General features: G+C 41.1%; 1 protein-coding gene across 3 annotated transcripts in view; it reads left to right on the forward strand.

Annotated features, from left to right (window-relative positions):
• eloal (elongin A, like) overlaps positions 1-18,984 on the forward strand; it is a 78,249-nt gene that overhangs the window by 28,823 nt on the left and 30,442 nt on the right. For all 3 annotated transcript variants that reach the window (XM_048596510.1, XM_020528088.2, XM_048596511.1), the window contains exons 3-4: positions 7,555-7,667; positions 10,095-11,034. In XM_048596510.1, the coding sequence (XP_048452467.1) occupies positions 7,555-7,667; positions 10,095-11,034 (1,053 nt within the window). The remainder of the gene's footprint in view (positions 1-7,554; positions 7,668-10,094; positions 11,035-18,984) is intronic.

Here is an 18,984-nt window from a genome sequence, read left to right on the forward strand (position 1 = left end):
GCAATTTATTTCCTTATCCAACATCCTTTTGAAATTTAAAAGATTAGAATCTGCACTGTAAGCCATCAATATGGCACTAGATGTTGAGTACACAATATACCTTCAAGCAGAGTGAGTTTAGAATACGAAAGACCAGCACCCGCAAATGTGTTTTGACAGTTTAAAACCCAAAACTCAATGGTTTTTGAACATGCCTCTTTGTCCAACCAGTATTTACGGTAGGAATTTCTTGTTGCCTTGCAGCAATCATGACTGAGTTGGAAAAAAACGAATGGCAGAAGTTGCCAAGTCCAGAAAAAGCCCTGTAGGAAAGTAACACAGTAATGTGCCTCCAGATCCACTTATGCCTCGTGCTATCAGGGTAAACATAGGCAGGGAGATGTCCTGCTGACAATCAGGTATTGCCCCTTCCCAATCCCTAACCCCTTGATTAGTGACACTTATGTTTGCAGAAATCTACTTGAATAAATTATGTATATTTGAATCTCAAAATAGTTCACATCGGACATTATAAGAGTACAGAAATGCAAAATTGGAACTAAGTATGGCAAGAAACTATTTATATTCCAATACAAACTGAAGTATTCTATAAGTTAACGGACCCTTGGTTTAACATGGCCAAAAGGCCTTTGAAGTGACCTTTCCCTGCTTCACCTTGGCAGTGGTCGCCCCAAGTTTTCGTGTGTCCCTCCAGTATGTTGTTCTGGACCTTGGAATGTGCCAGTCTGTAAAACTTGTTCAAGGACAAATCTTTGCACACATTTCAGGCAGACAAAGAATGTCATTCTCCAAGCTGATGGTCGTTCAAGTGCAGTTGATGTTTGTTTGTTCTTGGTGTGTGTCCTAGGGAAGAGCACAGAGTCCTGTGCCCCACGAACCTCAACAACACAAACCACTACATCTCCCTCCAGACCAGTTTGGCAAAGGCCCGTTCCAGAAGGAGATGTGCAAGGTTCTCTTCACCACTACCATGACCATCTTGAGGGTAGTGTGTGGTGACACAGAGTCTGGACATGCGTGAAGGATCTGATGGGTAGTCCCATTCTCAATACCAAGCAAACTGAGTCTTGGCACTTTTTGGAAAGGTCCAGCAATGAGGCTTTCTGCTAAATGACTTTGACAGTCTGCCCAGGGAACCACCCAACAGGATCGAGCTTCTCCTTGCCCCGCAGGACCTCGAGGATGTTACATGCTGGCCATTTCCTGAAGGAATAATCTTTCCACTGGGACATGTAATATGGTATGGTCCAACTACTTTGAGTGTTCCACAACAGCGTAGCCAGAGCTGCCCTCTGCAACAGACATGATCCATTCTCGATCTCCAGATGAAGTGGACAGGATGGCCCCTGTGGAGAATGGGCCATTTACAGCAACACCAAGAGCATCTCTGACCCATTTAGAGGGAGGGAAATGATTCCACGTGCCCAGTTTCTGTCTTAGCTTGGCAATATCCTCCTCATAGGTTTTAACACGTGCCCCATATCTCCAGAAACTTCAGGTAATCTGACGCAATGGTGAAGGGGATTGAGGATTGGTCAGCCCAGTTCCCAAAGAACATAGCCTCACCCTTGTCTTGACTCCGAAGGTCAGTTCAGACTGCTGGCAGATGCTCATGAGTCTGTGCTCCAACAGCAGTTCCAAACAGAACACGGAGACATCATCTGTGTATAGGGAGGCCTTGGCCTGCTGGACTTGGCTGCCTGGGATAGTCACCCGTCTCAAACCTTCATGCTTCCTGATGGACTCAGCAAGGGGCTTTGTGCAACATACAAGCATGGCAGGAGAGAGAGCGCAGCCCTGCCTGACTCCAGATTTGATCAGGAAGCTTTTTGATGCTCACCCATTGGTTGAAACTGCACTAGTGATGTTTCTATAAAGCAGTCAGATCCAATTGCCTCATCAAAGCCGTTTTAGAGACTGCATCCATCATGTCGATGTGTGATATTCTGTAAAAGACTTTCTCCTGGTCCAGACTGATAAAGCAGGTAACCACTCCACTATTCTGTATGTAGATGATTGTATCCGTCAATACCATGAAGCTTTGAGCTTGGAGAGGTATCCTACTCCGCTCTGCTTGCATGATCTCTTTTTTTTAACTTGTTTCCAGTAACACGTCTGCTCACCCTGAAACCTGCCAGTTTTAGTTGAGCTGACTGACAGGGATATGGAAAATGTCAAAAAATTTCAAACAGAAAGAATCAATCTATTTCTCATCATTGAAAGAATTTTTGATCAACACAAAAACCAGTCTTGATGGAAGGAACAAATTCAGTCACCAAGAACTGATTTAGTCCAGAGATTGAAGAATTTATTTAATGAAAACCTACTTCTCACAAAGAAATTTTGTGAAAGGTTCTTTGGGTAATTAGTCCTTTGCATGTACAGATTATTTGAATTTGTCTCTGGGGAATGTTATTAGACTACACTGACAAAGCAAATATGGAGAAGGACAATAAAATCTTGAGTACAACATAGAAAGGCAGCAGAAAGACAGATGGCATTGGATAATTTAATATGGGTAGATCTGAGATAGCATAGTTTGGCGGGGAAAAAAAACAAGGAATGAGATCATACAATCAATGCAAAGGTGTTGGAGAGTGCTCATGAAGAAAGAAGTTTGGAACCTGTGTGCAAAGAGGATATAATTGTAGATATTACAGTTCTAGAGTACAAGGGTAACAAAGTACTATATTAGTACCGCCACATTTTTAAATAATGTATAGTCTGAATACCTACTACTGAAAGGAGATGAAAGCAATAGAGCATATAAACTCACAAGAATGATGCCAGGGGCAGAGTGCTGCAGTTAAGAGAATTCAAAGAGAATGAATTACCATTGGAGCTTAAGGTTTAAAGGAGATTTATTAGAGATTATTTTTCAATGATGAAGGGATTTAGTGGTAGGAAAGGAAAAATTGTTTTCCCTGGTGAAACAGTTACTTCCACTCTTAGATAGTTCCTCAGGATCAAGAATAATTTGATTGGTCCTGAGGTACGAGATCATCACAGTGTATGATCTATGCACTCTGCCAGATGCAGATGAGATGTTTGGAGGTTTGTGCATCTCTCCAGTGTCTCAACATTGCTTCTGCATGCTCCTGAAGAAGTATTTCAATGTGTTGGGCACCTTCCTGAATAAAGCTTCTCATTTTGGTCCGTCACAAGCAAGGGACAGCCATGATTTGGCAGGTATGTGCACCACCAAGATTCTTTGAGAACACTGTTGATGCATTTCAGCGCCTTTTTGTGATTCCCTTGTCATGACTGAGTTCTGAGTCAGAGTGTTGCTTCATGGGATTGGAAGGTTTGAGTTATAGGGAGAGGCTGAATAGGCTAGGGCTATTTTTGCTGGAGCATTGGAGACCGGTGAACTTCTAGAGATTTATAAAATCATGAGGGCATGGATAAAGTGAATAGCCAAGGTCTTTTTCCAGGGTTGGCGTGTCCAAAACTGGAGGACATAGGTTTAAGGTGAGAGGGCAAAGATTTAAAAAGGACCTGAGAAGTTACTTTTTCACACAGAGGGTGGTGTGTTTCTGGAATGAGCTGCCACAGGAAATGGGAGAGGTGGATACAATTACAACATTTTAAAAGGCATCTGGATAGGTATATGAATAGGAAGGGTTTAGAGGGATATGGGCCAAATGCTGGCAAATGAGACTGATAGGTGTGGTTGGGTTGGACCAAAGTGTCTGTTTCTGTGCTATGATTCCAAATCTGATATTGAGTTTACAAGCAACACACCTTGCCAGCAGAACTGGATTTTGAGAGATTAGCATTTCAAGGCTAATTGGGTTGTTTTGGGAGAGGAGGCAGTTGTTACACAACTTTTCTGGTTTGTAAAGATTCTGGACGATCTTACAAAGCCAGTGCTGGTGATACTTATTGTACTTTGAGATGCTTGCTGTAAATTGTCCAAGTCTCCAAAGTGTATCGAAAAGTGGGATCACTGCTGCCCTGTAAACCATGACTGTCGCCTCATGTTTGAGGTTCTGGTTCTCCTCTCGACTGCAGTAGTTAAAGACGGCAGCTCACTATAAACTTTTGCCAATGTAAACTTCAGAAGTTTAATAACTGTTCATGGGTTAAATGATTCAGCAATAGCTCTTTCTGGAATAAACAATTTTGTGAGATAAAGATACAAGGAATGCAAAGCAATATACCAAGTAGTCATCTCTGGGGAGAAAATGGAGTCAAAGCTACATAAACCAGCTGTTTTAACAACTGCTTGGTAATAGGCTGCCTTATTCGCCAAGTACGAATGATTGACCTGCAGAAAAATTTAAGGAGTTAATGGCAGGACATGCTGTATTTCAAACAGACATAAAAAAGCATTGAATGGGACAAGGAAGAACAAAGCTAAGAGTGACTGGCTTTCACTTCTGATAAGAAAGCAAGGTGCAGACTTGGTAACTTCAGAAGTGTCATTAATAATGATACGTTACAAGCTTAACAAAACAGAAAATCCTCTAAGAATTCAACTTTGGGATTCTTCAGCAGTAGAACTCTGGAGAATAACACTGGTAGAAGGATTGAATACCCAGTGACAGACGTTGTTGTTTGGAATAGTGGCTAAATTTCACCATTAGTCGAGTAGAAGCTATTGGATTGTGAGGCTTAACTTGCTTATTTGAGAGGTATTATTTTGGTTGCTATGTGCAATAAAGTTTAAATAATTGTTTCAGTATTTGATTGCCTGTGATTAATAAGTGCTGAATTAAAACTAGCTTGGGATCATTTAAATACAGCCACTTCTTAAGGGCAGCTGAATTTAATATGAAGATACTCTTCTCCCCAGCTGGCTGAACTGGCACATTGGAGGCAATCATGAATTTTATTTATGTGTGTCTTTTTAAAAAAAAAAAAGGATAGTTCAATAAAGTCCCAGATAGGGGAAAAACTGTCTACATTTTCCTGTTAAAGTTAATCTACAGGTATAAGTATTGTGCTGGAGGAGCTGTTTGGAAGGGCACCTTTAGTTTTGTGTATTTAGTGAGAAGCACTCTTTCTCAAACACTTCAGAGGAGGAGTCAGCATTGACTTAGAGCTCAATCTCTGGTTGAGTGTTATAATTCCAGCTGATGTTATTACTGGACCATTCAGAGCCCAGTCTGAAATCTTGCATGACAGATTTTTTTAAAAAAATGTAACTAGGTGGTTTCACTGAAGCATAAGCATGCAATGCTTAACAATAAAGCAGAAGATTATTATGCAGAAGAAATTAAGATAAAACAATAGATATAACTATTTACATATAATACAATTTGAAAAATTTCAGAGGGCATAGCAAAGTACAATCCCATTTATCTCAACAGTGCCCCCTTACAGGACTCAAACACCTTGATCACCTCTATAGATGGACATGACTATTGTTTCAATTCCTGAACCTCAAGCTCAGTTGTGTGAATACCTATTCTTTCTCTGCTTCAAATAACCTCTTCAGGGTTCTAACCAAACACTTCTCATCTGGAATTTCTAAATTTAACTCCTCTCACCTGAGGTAACATATTTCTTAATCATTATGAGTGATCTCCTTTCTTCAGGAGAAATTATTGAAACATCTAATTTCCACCAGGATTTCTGCAAACAGAAAGCAAAAATATTTCCAAGCTACCTGTATGTCTGTTTTCTGTAAACAAAACAAAATTTCGCTTCTAACTGAAAGTGGTCTAATGCCTTTAATGGTTACTTTTCATGTAAAAACTCCCAATGCAAACAAATCCTTCAAGGATGATTTCTCGTGCTGTTTATTTTTTAAAGGAGTGGCGAGAAACCCAGTGATAATATCACTGGTCTGTTAATCCAGGTAATGTTCTGGGACCTGATTTCAAATTCCACCATGGCAAATGGTGGAACTTGTGTTCAGTAAAAAATATGGAATTAGAGTCTAATGATGACCACAATTGTCAGGAAAAAACCCCATTTGGTTCACTGGAAAGAAACTGCCATCCTTACCTGGCTTGGCCCACATGTGACTCCAGACCCACAACAATATGGTTGATGTTCAACTGCCCTCAGGAATGGGTAATAAATGCTGGCCTGGCTGGCAACATCCTCATCCCATGAATGATTATAAAAAACTACTGACTAGTTAATCATCAAACACTCTTATACACACAGACTAAAATCTACATGTCACTAGTTCAAAATTGAAACTCTATATGTCTTAATATTTATTTTTTATAAATCACACATCTTACATCATATGTACCATATGCATCCTAAAGCACATGACTGAGGCTGGAGTGTTTTTTTTTGTTTTATGGTTTGCAGGCAGTATAGTTTAAATAGTTTCCAGCCTGTTCTGTAGGTTACCAATTTGCTGGAGGTGAGGCGCAATATTGCAGAGAGGAAAATGGAGGAAGATAGTTGGTGCAATAACACAACCTTATTTGATCCTGGCCTTCAATGAGAGGATTTCTGTTGGAGACACAGCATAAATGCATCCTGGCAAGGCTGCACAACATTGTAACCCCCTTTGGGAAGAGAAGAGGAGTACATGCTAAGGGACCAGGGACAATATGATTGTGGTTATATTCAAGAAGGGAGAATAGTCTGATTTGCTTATTGACAGAGATTCTCCCTGCTGTCAGCCACAAGAAAAATCTTTGCTAGGCTCTTCCTTGGTAATCTCCCCCCAGTGGCTGAGTAGCTCTTTCCAGAGTTGCAGGTTGATATTTGTCCATTGAAAGGCACCACAACAAGGAATTCAATAAATTAAAGAACTGTACAAGGAACAGCACCAACTACTGTATGTGTTTTTGTTTGACTGCACAAAAGCCTCTGCCTCTATCAACTGTGAAGGTTTATGGTACATCTGATCTTCAAAATTGGCTTACCTTGCAAATTTTTCACCATCCTTTGCCTACTCCACAAAGACATTGCAAAGGGTTATAGTGCTAATCTAAAATCACTCAGTGAAGCGAGTTTCAGAGAAATTTCTCTACAAAACAAAAGGGAAATGTTTTGCAACTGGGAATGGTTGTGCCATGTACACCTTTTTATCTCTTTAAAACTGCATATCCATTTTAGGCAAAGGAAAGACAGCAGAAAGAGTGAGTGGTATTTGCAATGAATTGCTCCAATACTGGCAAGATGAACCAAAATGACAACCTCTTGTACTCAAACTAGTTTGGACCACTTCTGCCCACACAGCCAGCCATTTCCATCTACCTGTCAGGGATATCCTTGCCACGGAGATGACATGCAACCTGAGAGATGTTACTCGGTATTATGTGGATACATTTCACATTTCTTTCAAAACAACCTGGAACTTTCTTTCATAGGCAACTTATATTTTTTGCTCATTAAAGTGAAAAGCTCAAAAGCTTTCTAGGATCTGTCTGTGATGTGTGATCTCCATAACATTGTATTAATCAGTAAGGTGAAGCATGATATGACTGGAATGTCAGAATGGGAGAATTCCAAACTGAGAATCTGTTTCTAGGAAGTGGGCAAAAGTTTAAATTTGTGAAGTTCTCAATGTCCCCACTGAATGATTTTTCCCATTCTTCTTGAAGTTTTCAGTGTGTTAGAGTGGCTTTTCTTTTGTAGGAAACAGGAATAGGAAAAACAGTGAATGGATTCAGGAAAAATGATGCAGTTGGTGACCTTGCCAAAGAGTTGGTATGCCAGTGGAAAAAACTGATTCCTCAGGAAACATCCAGGTATGTGTTTGCTTTCAAGTTATAGCTGGGGTTTGAAATTGAAATGCATCAATTCTGTTTGCAGGTAGTATCGTGTTGCCATATTGGCAGCTTCTGCTGCATGAGTTAACCACCTTCAGGTGTATGTATAATGACTACAAACAAGTTTGTCTGTAACTCTGATATTCTTCTACTCAGAGGTTGAAGCTTGAGTTCTGCTGATGGCAAGTTAGGAATGTGGGCAGAGCCAAATTATGCCAAGATTTTGACTCAATGCATTGATCACAGGAGAAGGTAGGAAGGGGGTTTGGAGATGGAGGTTTGTGGATATCTCTAGAACTGTCAGAGGCTCCAGCATAACTGATATCTTCTGAGAATTGACCTTGGCTCTTTCTAAAATATCTCCAACCTTTGACTAAGCTACAGTAATATGACCTAAGAGGACAATGGCTCTGGCACAAACAAGGCAGTCCATAGGCAGCTCTCTCCACTTTCTGGCACGTGGATAAGTCTGGTCCCATTGAAACTCTGTCCAGGTGTCATGTGCCAATCCTGGACATGCATGTTTACCCACATGTTAAGGTGAGGTGTTTGAATTGAGGCTGGGTAAAGCCTCTGGGTTTTCATTAGGAGACTTTTATTGGTGAAGCATCAGGAATCTCAACAGTGTTTTTAATCTTGATTTCCAATCAATTTCCCATTTACTTGTTTCCTGAGACTTGGTTCTTGTACGCCTTTTTTTCAAATACAAAAGGATGTGATGTACTGGAACAATTTTTAAATCACCTAATGTAAATTGATATAATGAAGATATAGTTGATAAGTAGGCAGATTTTTCACTATTTTCATTGTTCCTTTCCACCCCAATGCAAATCAGATAATTTTAATGAAATATTGCAAAATTTTAAGGTCATTTTCAAATGTAACAACTGAACACCAAAGCCTGTATGATGAATGTCCAACAGTTGATATTTTGTTGTCCCCAAAATGAGTATGTCTGAGTCTAGCACAGGATTGGGATGAATCTAAATGTCAAATGTTGCACCATATGGTATTTTGTACGTATTAAATACTGTTTAGTTCATATACCTCTTTATTAATATTCTAAGTTCCCAGTTTGAATGGCATTAAAATGGCACAAAACATGGGACTGAATTAGTGGTTTAGTTCAGTCTGGACCTTGAAGAATGGTAAAACATCATGCTGTGCAGTAGAAACTGTTCTTGGCATGGTCTTAGGCATTGTTGAATATACTTGTTACTTCGACTTGGAGAGTACTAGAAATGGGTAAATTATTTTCTCCCACCCCCCATGAGACTTGTATCTATTTCATCCTCCCCAGAGTTCTGTAATAAAAATGCATTCAAGGAGTGTTTTCCATGTAGCAGTTACATCATGTGACAATGAAATATACACAGCAAGTGGAAATATGGATCATAATGAATTGGCTGACTGGTGGAAAACTGCCATGATCTGAAGTTAACTTAAAAGAATATTAGACGGACATGGATAATTGGCCTCAACATTCTTGGTTAAGGGAGTGGAAATGTTGCATGAGGTTCCTGCTTTCTAATGGTTATTTAGAGATCTCTGTATTAAGTTTACTTCATCAGGGTACTGACTGAGAATGTGATAGTTTCCAAAATCAAACCGATTGCCTCATGCCCAAAGAATGTTCAGCTGTGCAATCCTAGAAGGTAGCAATTTCTGGGGAGTTGCAACCCAGCCATGAGTTTAGGTGGAAAAGATGACAGCAACATAGAAGAAAATTTACGTTTGGCACGTGTTATGAGCATAAAGCACTGCCAAAGTCAGCGTAGTATGATCAGGTCCTTTTTTTACTAATCTCCGATACACCTCCACCACGACTGATTTCATGTCCTGTTTCCTGTACCATTTTTCTCTGTGGCCTTGTAAGTAATGCTAACACACCACTAAATGTTAGACAGATTTATTTTCACCAGAAAATGGTGTGAACCAATCAAAATTTTATGTAATTTGGTATTTGCACAATTGACAGATTTGAGTTGAACTTAAAAAAATTTGTGACGAAAGCATTGTATCCTATGGTACCATTCAATTCCGGGATCAACCTTATTGTTACTGAGTATGTATATAACGGAACAGCTGACCGTCTAGTCCTATATTGAATGTCAGGAGATGCTTGGTAAGTAAATAGTTTATTCAAGTTGCTTACAATTTTCATATGTAGCCTCAGAAATGGTAGAGGCTAACGAGTAACTTCAGGGAAATAGAGTCTGCAAATTGTGGCACTCCAAAGATTTAATTTTACTTGTATGATAGTTTTGAGTACAGTGTACATGCTCGAAGCCTTTTACCATGTGCCAACAATGATTAAGTTAATGTATTGTGAACACAAATTTTTTTGAGGTTCTTTCCTCTCTTCAATTATTCCTGAATTTAACTGGAATGTCCCTTTTATTTTAGGAATTGTAGTGAACAAAATGAAAGGAAGAGGAATAATGACCATAGCAGCTTTAGGAGGAAGGATACAAACAAAAATACAAACAAGTCATCTGGACCCTCCAGACAAGAGGGGACTTTGCATGAGACTGATGTGAATGAGTCTGCAAAACTCTTGAGTCAGGAAGGAAATCCAAAAAAGAAGGAGAGGTCTGCATCTAACCAGTATCCTAAGATCAATCCCTATCAGTTAAAGAGCAATGAATGCCAACCGTTAAGGATGGATAGTAAAGAGTGCTGTCAAGATGCATCAAAAAACAATTTTCTCCATCACCAACAACCACTTAAAAAGTTCCAGAAACCTGTAAAATCAAAATCTTTACCTAAGGATGAAAGTAAGTTCTCTAGAAAAGATAAGAAATCTACTGACGTCCAGCAGAAAAAAAAGCATAATGAAGACCAATACGAGAAGGAGTCATCAATAGAAAGTTCTTCTACATCTACCAGTGTGAGTCAGGAAAATCCTTGTTCTGCAAAGGACACTCCTGAAAATAGTAAAGAGCAACTAAGCAAATCTGTGGACAAAACTAAACACAGTAAATTAGCCAGCAAGGTGCAGAAATGTTCTTCGAAGGACAAATCACAGGGTATGTCGCACATGATTAAGGAGAGCAATAAAGTCTGCAAAGTGGAAGATATTTCTGAATTTGAAAAAGAAGAGTTTGAAAAACCAACTATGACTTTTGAATCATACTTGAACTATGACGAACCAAAACGGAAAGCAAAAAGAACCCATACAAATAAGAATTCATCTATTTCAGGGAAAGGAAAGGATTCTAAATTGGTCAGTACAAGAGAAAATGAGATTGTTGGAGACTTCCGTAAGGAAAGCAAAAAGAGGAGGAATACAGACAGAAGGGATCAAAATGAGGAAGACATTTGGCTTGAAACACCAAATAAAAAGGTATATGTTTTGAAAGACAACTGGAGGTCAGACTGAGTTTAGATCTTGCAGCAGAAAGGCAGGAAGGAAGGAAGCAGGATTGAGGGATTTAAAGTGGGAAGGCTAGAGGATAGGGGTATGGTAGCTTTAGATGGGGCCACCTATTACAGAGAGATGACAGTAAGAAGTAGCAGGTCATTATTAGAAGAGCCAAGATAATGTGCAGTAGTGAATGTTTAAATTAAACTTTGTTAGTCTTTTAAATTTGAAATAGTAGCATATTATATTATGCTCCAGTCACAGTCATGTCCTGTGCTCTCCTTTTGCATTTATGCGTGATAAAAGGTCCCACCAGTGTCATGTGGCATTTAGGCACTTAGTTAAGATCAAAAGTTTTGAAGTCAGTACAGAAGAATGAAACCAACTTCTTGATCATCCTCATTTTAATTATGTCACTGTTGATGGTTATGCCTTCAGCTACATGAGCCTAAACCTTTGGAACTGTTCCCTAAACCCCCATCTTGTATTTCTACTTTAAGAACACATTACTTAGCCAGGCTTTTACCATATTTCCAATCCATTCTTACATGGCTCAATGTCAAGTTTTGCTTTGGTATGGTAATTGTGCTATACAAATGAGTTGTTGTCCTTGTTGCCTTCAATATAAGGAGACATGATAAAAACCAATGGCTGGAAGTGGGTAAAGATGTTCAGCAGTGTTCTGATTCTGCTATAATGCATGTTTCGTTAGTGCAAATTGGCGATGATGTGATTGATGAATAGTGGATGCTTTTGGATAACGGGTATAGTGATTTCTCTATAATGAGATTTTCTGTAGTGCAAGGTTACACAAGAATGCAAATATCACGTGTATATGTAATAGTATTTTGGATTTCAGCCAGGGAATCCCTTATAAACCTGCTTTTGTGTGCTAAAAGCCTGGGATTAGAATTTTAGCATCACTGACTTTGGTAACTAGTGTGCAAGGTTGTGCAATCAGTTCCTGGATTATTATCTGTAGTTGATATGGTTGATAAGATTCGAAATGGAAGGAGAACTCAGCCCTGTGAAATGCTCCTGCTGCAATATGTGGGAAATCAGGGACACTTCCAGTCTCTGTGGTGATCATGCAGGCAGGAATTATACTCAGTTGCAGCTCCTGATTTGCTGCATGGAGCACCCGGAGCTGCGGATGGACTCACTATGGGGCATTGATGAGGCTGAGATTGTCATGGATAACACTTTTAGCAAGCTGATCACACCAACAGTAAGGGCTACACAGACGGAAGAGTTGGGTGGCCATGAGGAAGTTGAGTAAACATGGGCAGGCATTGCAGGAGTACACTGTTTTGGATACTGATAGCGGGGGTGGAATCAGGGAAAGCAGCAGTAGCTTGATCAGCGGCGCCATCACTGATTCTGTTGTATAGCAGGGAAGGTTGAAGTGTAGGTGAGAGCTCGTGAAACAGGACTGTATAGTCAGGGGGCACAGGTGTTTCTTAAGCCACAAGCAAGATTCCAGGATGGTGTGTTGCTTCCTTAGTGCCGAGGCTAAGGATGTCTCTGTGCAGGCAGATGATATTCTGAAGTGGGAGGCTGAGCAGCCAGAGGCTGTAGTCAATATTGGTACCAATGACCTAGGCAGAAAGAGAGCTGAGGTGCTGAAAAGGGAGTTGGGTAGGAAGTTGAAAAGCAGGACTGCTAGAGTTTTAATCTCGGGATTACTTCCGGTGCTATGTGCCAGTGAGGTTAGGAATAGGAAGATAATACAGTTAAATATGTGGCGAAAGATCTGGTATAGGAGGGAGGGCTTCAGGTTTTTGGATCATTGGGATGTCTTCTGGGGCAGGTGGGACCTGTACAAGAAGGATGGGTTGCATTTAAACTGGAAGGACACCAATATCTTAGAAGGGAGGTTTGCTGGTGTCGCTCGGGAGGGATTAAACTGGTGTGGCAGAGGGGTGGGAACCAGAGCAACAGGTCAGCATATGGAATAACTGAGGAGGCATTTAGACACGGAGGCCAGTAAGGCTAAGAAGAAGAACAGATTGGAGAGATTACTGAACGTGGCAGGATTATGGTCAGAGGTGTATTTGTTTCAATGTGAGGAGTACAACAGGTAGGGCTGATGAACTTTGGATCAGTACATGTAACTATGATGTAGCTATTACAAAGACTTGGTTAAGAGAGGGATAAGACTGGCAGCTTAACTTTCCAGGATTTAAATGTTTCAGGCGAGATAGAGAGGGATGTAAAAGATGTGGGGGAATTGCATTGTTGATAAGGGAGAGTATCACATCTGCACTGATGGAGGACATCTTGGAGGTCAATCACTTTGATGGGATTGTACGACACTATTGTGGGAAGGCGATGGCCTAGTGGTATTATCGCTGGACTGTTAATCCAGAGACCCAGATAATGTTCTCGGTTTGAATCCTGCCACAGCAGATGGTGGAATTTGAATTCAATAAAAATCTGGAATTAAGAATCTAATGATGACCGTGAATCCATTGTCGATTGTCGGAAATACCCAGCTGGTTCACTACTGTGCTTTAGGGAAGGAAACTGCCATTCCTTCCTGGTCTGGCCTACATGTGGCTCCAGACCCACAGCAATGTGGTTGACTCTGAACTGCCCTCTAGGCAATTAGTGATGAGCAATACATTTTACCTAGCCAGCGATGCATTCATTCCATTAATGAATGCAAAAAGAAGTCTCCCAATAGCCAGCAAGAGAGAGGAAGAGACATCTGGTCAGTTTATGGAAAAATATCAAAACCTTAGACAGGATTTTATTATCCATATTGAACAGTGAAACTAGTCGCCAATTTCTAATTTCATCCCCCTCTCCCCCTTCAGCTTGTGATGATACCTTTCCTCATGGATTTGCACATGCTATCTGACAGAAGTATACTATCGTACACCTCCAGCAGATCCTGGCCCCACAAATCCCACAGAGCTGAATACAACTCTGCCGGTAAGCCATTGCTTCCTGAAGTTTTAGTCTATTCTGAGGGCTTGGGGAGCTTGGTCAGCTCAACCAGAAATAATGGCTGGTCCAGCCCTTCCCACATGCTGTCATCTAAGATCTCCGTGTAGAGGACTGGAGTGACTGGGAGGCTGTATTTTCTGTAGGCTTTGTGACATAAAAGGATTTGCTGGTCCTCAGGATGTCAGACTGAGATGAAATTACTGAGCCATCATCTTCCTTCAGGCTGCTGAGCATGGAGCTCTCCTTGTGCACCTTCTGGAAAAAGAAAAGCAAGCAAGTCTCATCCTGCTGCACGATGTGGACCCAGGACTGGAAGATTGCCTTGGAAGCTTCCAAGGCAAAGAGAGAGGCTTGCTGACTCTTCATCTCCTGGAGATCCACTGTGACATGGACCCTCATCATTGGCAGCAGGAGCAGGTTCTTGATGGTTTTCCGGAGTTTGGGCAATTTTACCCATCTGTCTCTTGCCTTCTGAACACACATGAGGATAAAGAGCCTCTTGATATTCCCCTTGACTATTTTATTTCACACCAGTCCACTGGAGACTCAGAGGGGCTTCGTGGTTCTCCAACCTGTGTAATCCCTCTGGAGCGCCTCAATGTGTTCTGGGGTCAACAGTTTCACGTACAGCTTCCGTTTTCCCTTGCTGGCCCGCTGATCCTACTGTAGGGGACAGTTGGCCAGCAGGAGGCAATGCTCAGACGAACAGCAGCCTGATATTGGTGGATCTGACTGCAAACATTTGGGACGCAAATAAGGAGTCTATCCTTGAGGAGATAGACGTGTCTGCCCGCCACCAGGCATATCTACATTGTGCTCCATCTGGAGGGGTGCTCAAAATGTCATGCAGCATGGCAACTTTAACCGTTTCCATCAGGAATCTGGATGTGGCGTCAGGTTTGCTGTCTGCACCCCGTCCCAGATCTTCCATCTGTATTCAAAATGCAGTTGAAGTTTCCAGTCAGAATGACAAGCCCAAGACATTGCCAGCAGAAGTGGGAGATGTTGGAGGATGGCTAGTCACTCATTCTTTACCATTGGGGTGTACGAATTAATTAGTCTTAAGGAATTGTTTGTGCATATAACGTCTGCTATAAGGAGGTGTAGTCCCACCATCTCCTTAAGCTCTGAGATGGTGAGGTCGCAATAGAAGCAAATCGGAGGCCCATGGGCCCCACAAGTTCAAACATTTTTTGTAGCCGCTGAGGTGCAGTATTCAGCAATCCTGCAGAAACAGGAGGTCCACTGTGACCTTGGCTAGGCAAGCCAATGCAGAAGCACGTGGCATTAATGGCTTTAATGCTACACACGTTAATGCTGGCAATTTTTAAACCCCATTTGAAATGCTTAATTGGTTGCCCATTGTCCAATATCTGTTCACCCACAGTCTCTTGTCACAAGGCGAGCTCCTGCATCCCCATGGAGCAGGCAAACTATTGCACTCTTGCAGAGTTGAGGGAGCTGTCCTGTTCCTTCCTGGGGGCATTGCCCTCGGAGAAGGCTAAGTACAACAATGTTAGATAGGATCTGGGGTATGTAGATTTGGACAGCTGTTTGAGGATAAATCCACATTTGGCATGTAGGAATCTTTTAAAGGCGAAATGGGGCCAAGAAATGTCTTTGGCAAATAGCATTAAGGAAAACTCAAGACGTTTTACACATATATTAGGAGCAAGAGGGTAGCTCAGGGGGGAAAAGGTAAATTCACTCAAGGGCAAAGGAAGGAATTTGTGCATGGAGTTGGAGGAAGTGGGTGAGGTACTTTGCATCGATATTCACAAAGGAGAAGGACATGGTGGATAGTGAGTCTGAGGTGGGGTATATTGATATTCTAGGGCATGTTGGTATAAAAAAGGTGTTTCTCGGTGTTTCGGAAAGCATAAAGATACACTAGTCCCCAGGACCTGATCGTATCTATCGGACAGAAGTAGGTGAGGAAATTGCTGGGGCCTTGTCCGAAATCTTTCTGTCTTATTTAGTCACAGAAGAGGTCACAGAGGACTGGAGAATAGCCAATGTTGTTCCTTTGTTTAAGACGTGCAACATGGATAATCCATGAAATTTTAGGCCGATAAGCCTTACGTCAGTGGTAAGGAAATGAAGAAATTTATCATGGATAGGAATTAGTCAAATTTGTAAAACTATTGACTTATTAGCAATAGTCAGCATGTGCGGGGAAGATCGTGTGTCTTAAACTTTATTGAGTATTTTTGAGGATGTGACAAAGATGATTGAGAGTAGGCTGCCAAACATTATCAATATGAACTTGAGCAAGGCCTTTGACAAGCAGGCTGTTACAGAAGGTGAAGTCATGTGGGATCCACATGAGTTGGTAAAATGGATACAGACTGGCTTAGTCATAGAAGACAGAGTAGCATTGGAAAGGTGTTTGTCCACTTGGAGGCCTGTGACTAGGATGATCCACAGGGATCAGTGCTGGGACCCCTTTGTTAGTATTATACGTTAATGATTTGGAGAATGTAGGTGCCCTGATTAGTAAATTTGTGGATGACCCTAAGTTTGGGAGAACTGTGGATAGTGAGGAGGATTACCAAAGGATACAGCAGGATATAGAGAAGCTGGATACTTGGGCAGAGAAGTGGCAGATGGTGTTTAACCCAGGCAAATGGGCGGTGATGCATATGGAAGATCTAAATGGAGGAGGGAAGTATACAGTAAATGGTAGAGCCTTCATAGCATCAATATCTAGAAGGATCTAGGCATACAGATTCACAGTTCCTTGAAAGTGCCAGCACAAGTGGATAAGGTGGTCAAAAAGGCATATAGCATGCTTGCCTTCATCGGTGGGGGCATAGAGTATAAAAATTGGCAAGACATGCTGCAGCTGTATAAAACTTTAGTTAGACCACATGTGGAATAGTGTATACAGCCCTGGCTGCCAAACTACCAGAAAAATAGGGAGGCTTTGTACAGGGTACAGAAACTGTTTACCAGGATGTTGACTGGTTCAGAGGGTATTTAGATTCGGGAGAGATTGGACAAACTTGGTTTGTTTTCACTTGGACATTGCAAGATAGGGGGAAACTTGATAGAAGTTTACGAAATTGAGAGGCACAGACAGAACTGATAGTTGGAGTCTTTTTTTTTCCCAAGGTAGAAATGTCAATTACTAGGGGACATGGGTTTAAAGTAAAAGTGGTGGGGGGGGGGGGGGAGGTGAATTTAAAAGAGATATGAGAGTCAAGCATTTCATTCAGAGAGTGGTAAGTGTTTGGAATGGGCTGTCAGAGGAGATGATGGAGGCGGATATAGTCAAACTTTTAAGCGTCATCTTGACAGAAAGATGAATAGCCAGGGAACTGAGGGATACAGACCACGTAGAGGCAAAAGGTTTTCATTTTAGAAAGGCATCATGCGTCAGCGTGGTCTTTTGTGGGCCGACGGTGCTGTTCTGTTTTTTTGTTCTTTGAGCAAGAAGTAGGGACAGAGGCCAGCAATGTTTGAAAAGATTGGGGAAAGCAGTCTTGATGAATGAAGATGTGCTTCTTAACAATAATACAGTAAGCTGATGAGCTTCAAGACTTGGCCCGTTACAAATAACCTCTTACATAAAGTTTTCTTTTAAAAAGCCCAACCAATACATCAACAGACATAGACAACATTTATCTGAGTGCGGAGGGGGACAAGGGATCTGCTTTATGAGGCAATTATCTTTGTGGAAGCTCTGGACTGTTGGGTGTTTCCAAACAACATGTATATTGTGTATTTCTCAATATTCAAGCATGACAAAGCACATTCAAATTATAGATGTATTAAACTTCAATTCAGACTTGGACAGTGATAAACATCATTGTCTTTAAAGTTCTATTCCCGGTGAACTATAGTAACCTGTATAACCTGTTGTGTCAGATCTGTTTTGAAGGTATTTGTTCCACATGAAATCTTCATTCAATACGTTGTTTTCAGCTGCCGTCATGCAGTTTGAGAATATGATTTTAGCCTTCTGAAACCCGAAAATGAAAAGCTCATCCAACTTAATTGAAATAGAGACCGTGAAGTTATTGAATTGTCATCAAAAACCCAGTTGATTCACGAAGTTCCTTTTTATAGCTAAGAATATCTGCAGGCCTTAGTGTTGATCCCATGAGACTCATTTCATAAAGCTTATTCAAATCGGTAGTTCTTAAAAAGATTCTGCAGTAGTTCAAAAAGATGGCTTATTGCCACCACTTCAGAGCAAATTAAGTTAAGCAATAAAAACAGGCAAAGGAAATGCATTTTTAAAGAAATTCAATAGTTTCAGCCACAATTACAGTTTTGTTGTAGCTGCCATGATTCTGAGCAAATCACAGTTGCACACTAGCAATTTTCAATTAATTGCCTCAAGTTGTATGAAATCTGTATGGTACAGATAGAGGCCAGTGAGCATCCCACCCTTATCCCTGTAACCACACATTTATCATGGCCAGTTCACCTAACCTGCGCATCTTTGGGGCTGTGGGAGGAAACCAGAGCACCCGGAGGAAACCCATGCAGACAGGGAGAATGGGCAACAGTCTGTGTGGAGTTTGCACAAGGCTGGAATTGAAGCCAGGTCCCCTGAGGCTGTGAGGCAGCAGTGCTAACCTCTATGCCACCCTTCATCTCTACAAACAAAATAATCTTCCTAATCAGTCAGAACATGTATAAGTTTAAAATCTTTTAAATCTCTTCTGGGTCTTCTCTGCTCTGATAGAAAAAGTTTAAGTACCTTGAGTCTTACTTATAGGCATTTATAATGTATCCCAGTATTATCCTGTTGAGTTTATGTTGTGCATTCTCAGTGGCTTTTGTGTTCACATTAAAATATGATCAAGCTGCATGCAGTGTATTAAATGGGAACTAATCTTTGCCTTGTACAAATTGATTGTTATCTCTTTGAGTTTGAACTTTATGCTAACAGTTAAGCTTTTAAAGATAACAGTGTGGAGCTGGAGGAGCACAGCAGGCCAGGCAGCATCAGAGGAGCAGGAAAGTTGA

The sequence above is a fragment of the Rhincodon typus genome, chromosome 5 (genome assembly GCF_021869965.1).
Source record: "Rhincodon typus isolate 14 chromosome 5, sRhiTyp1.1, whole genome shotgun sequence".
NCBI lineage: Eukaryota > Metazoa > Chordata > Chondrichthyes > Orectolobiformes > Rhincodontidae > Rhincodon > Rhincodon typus.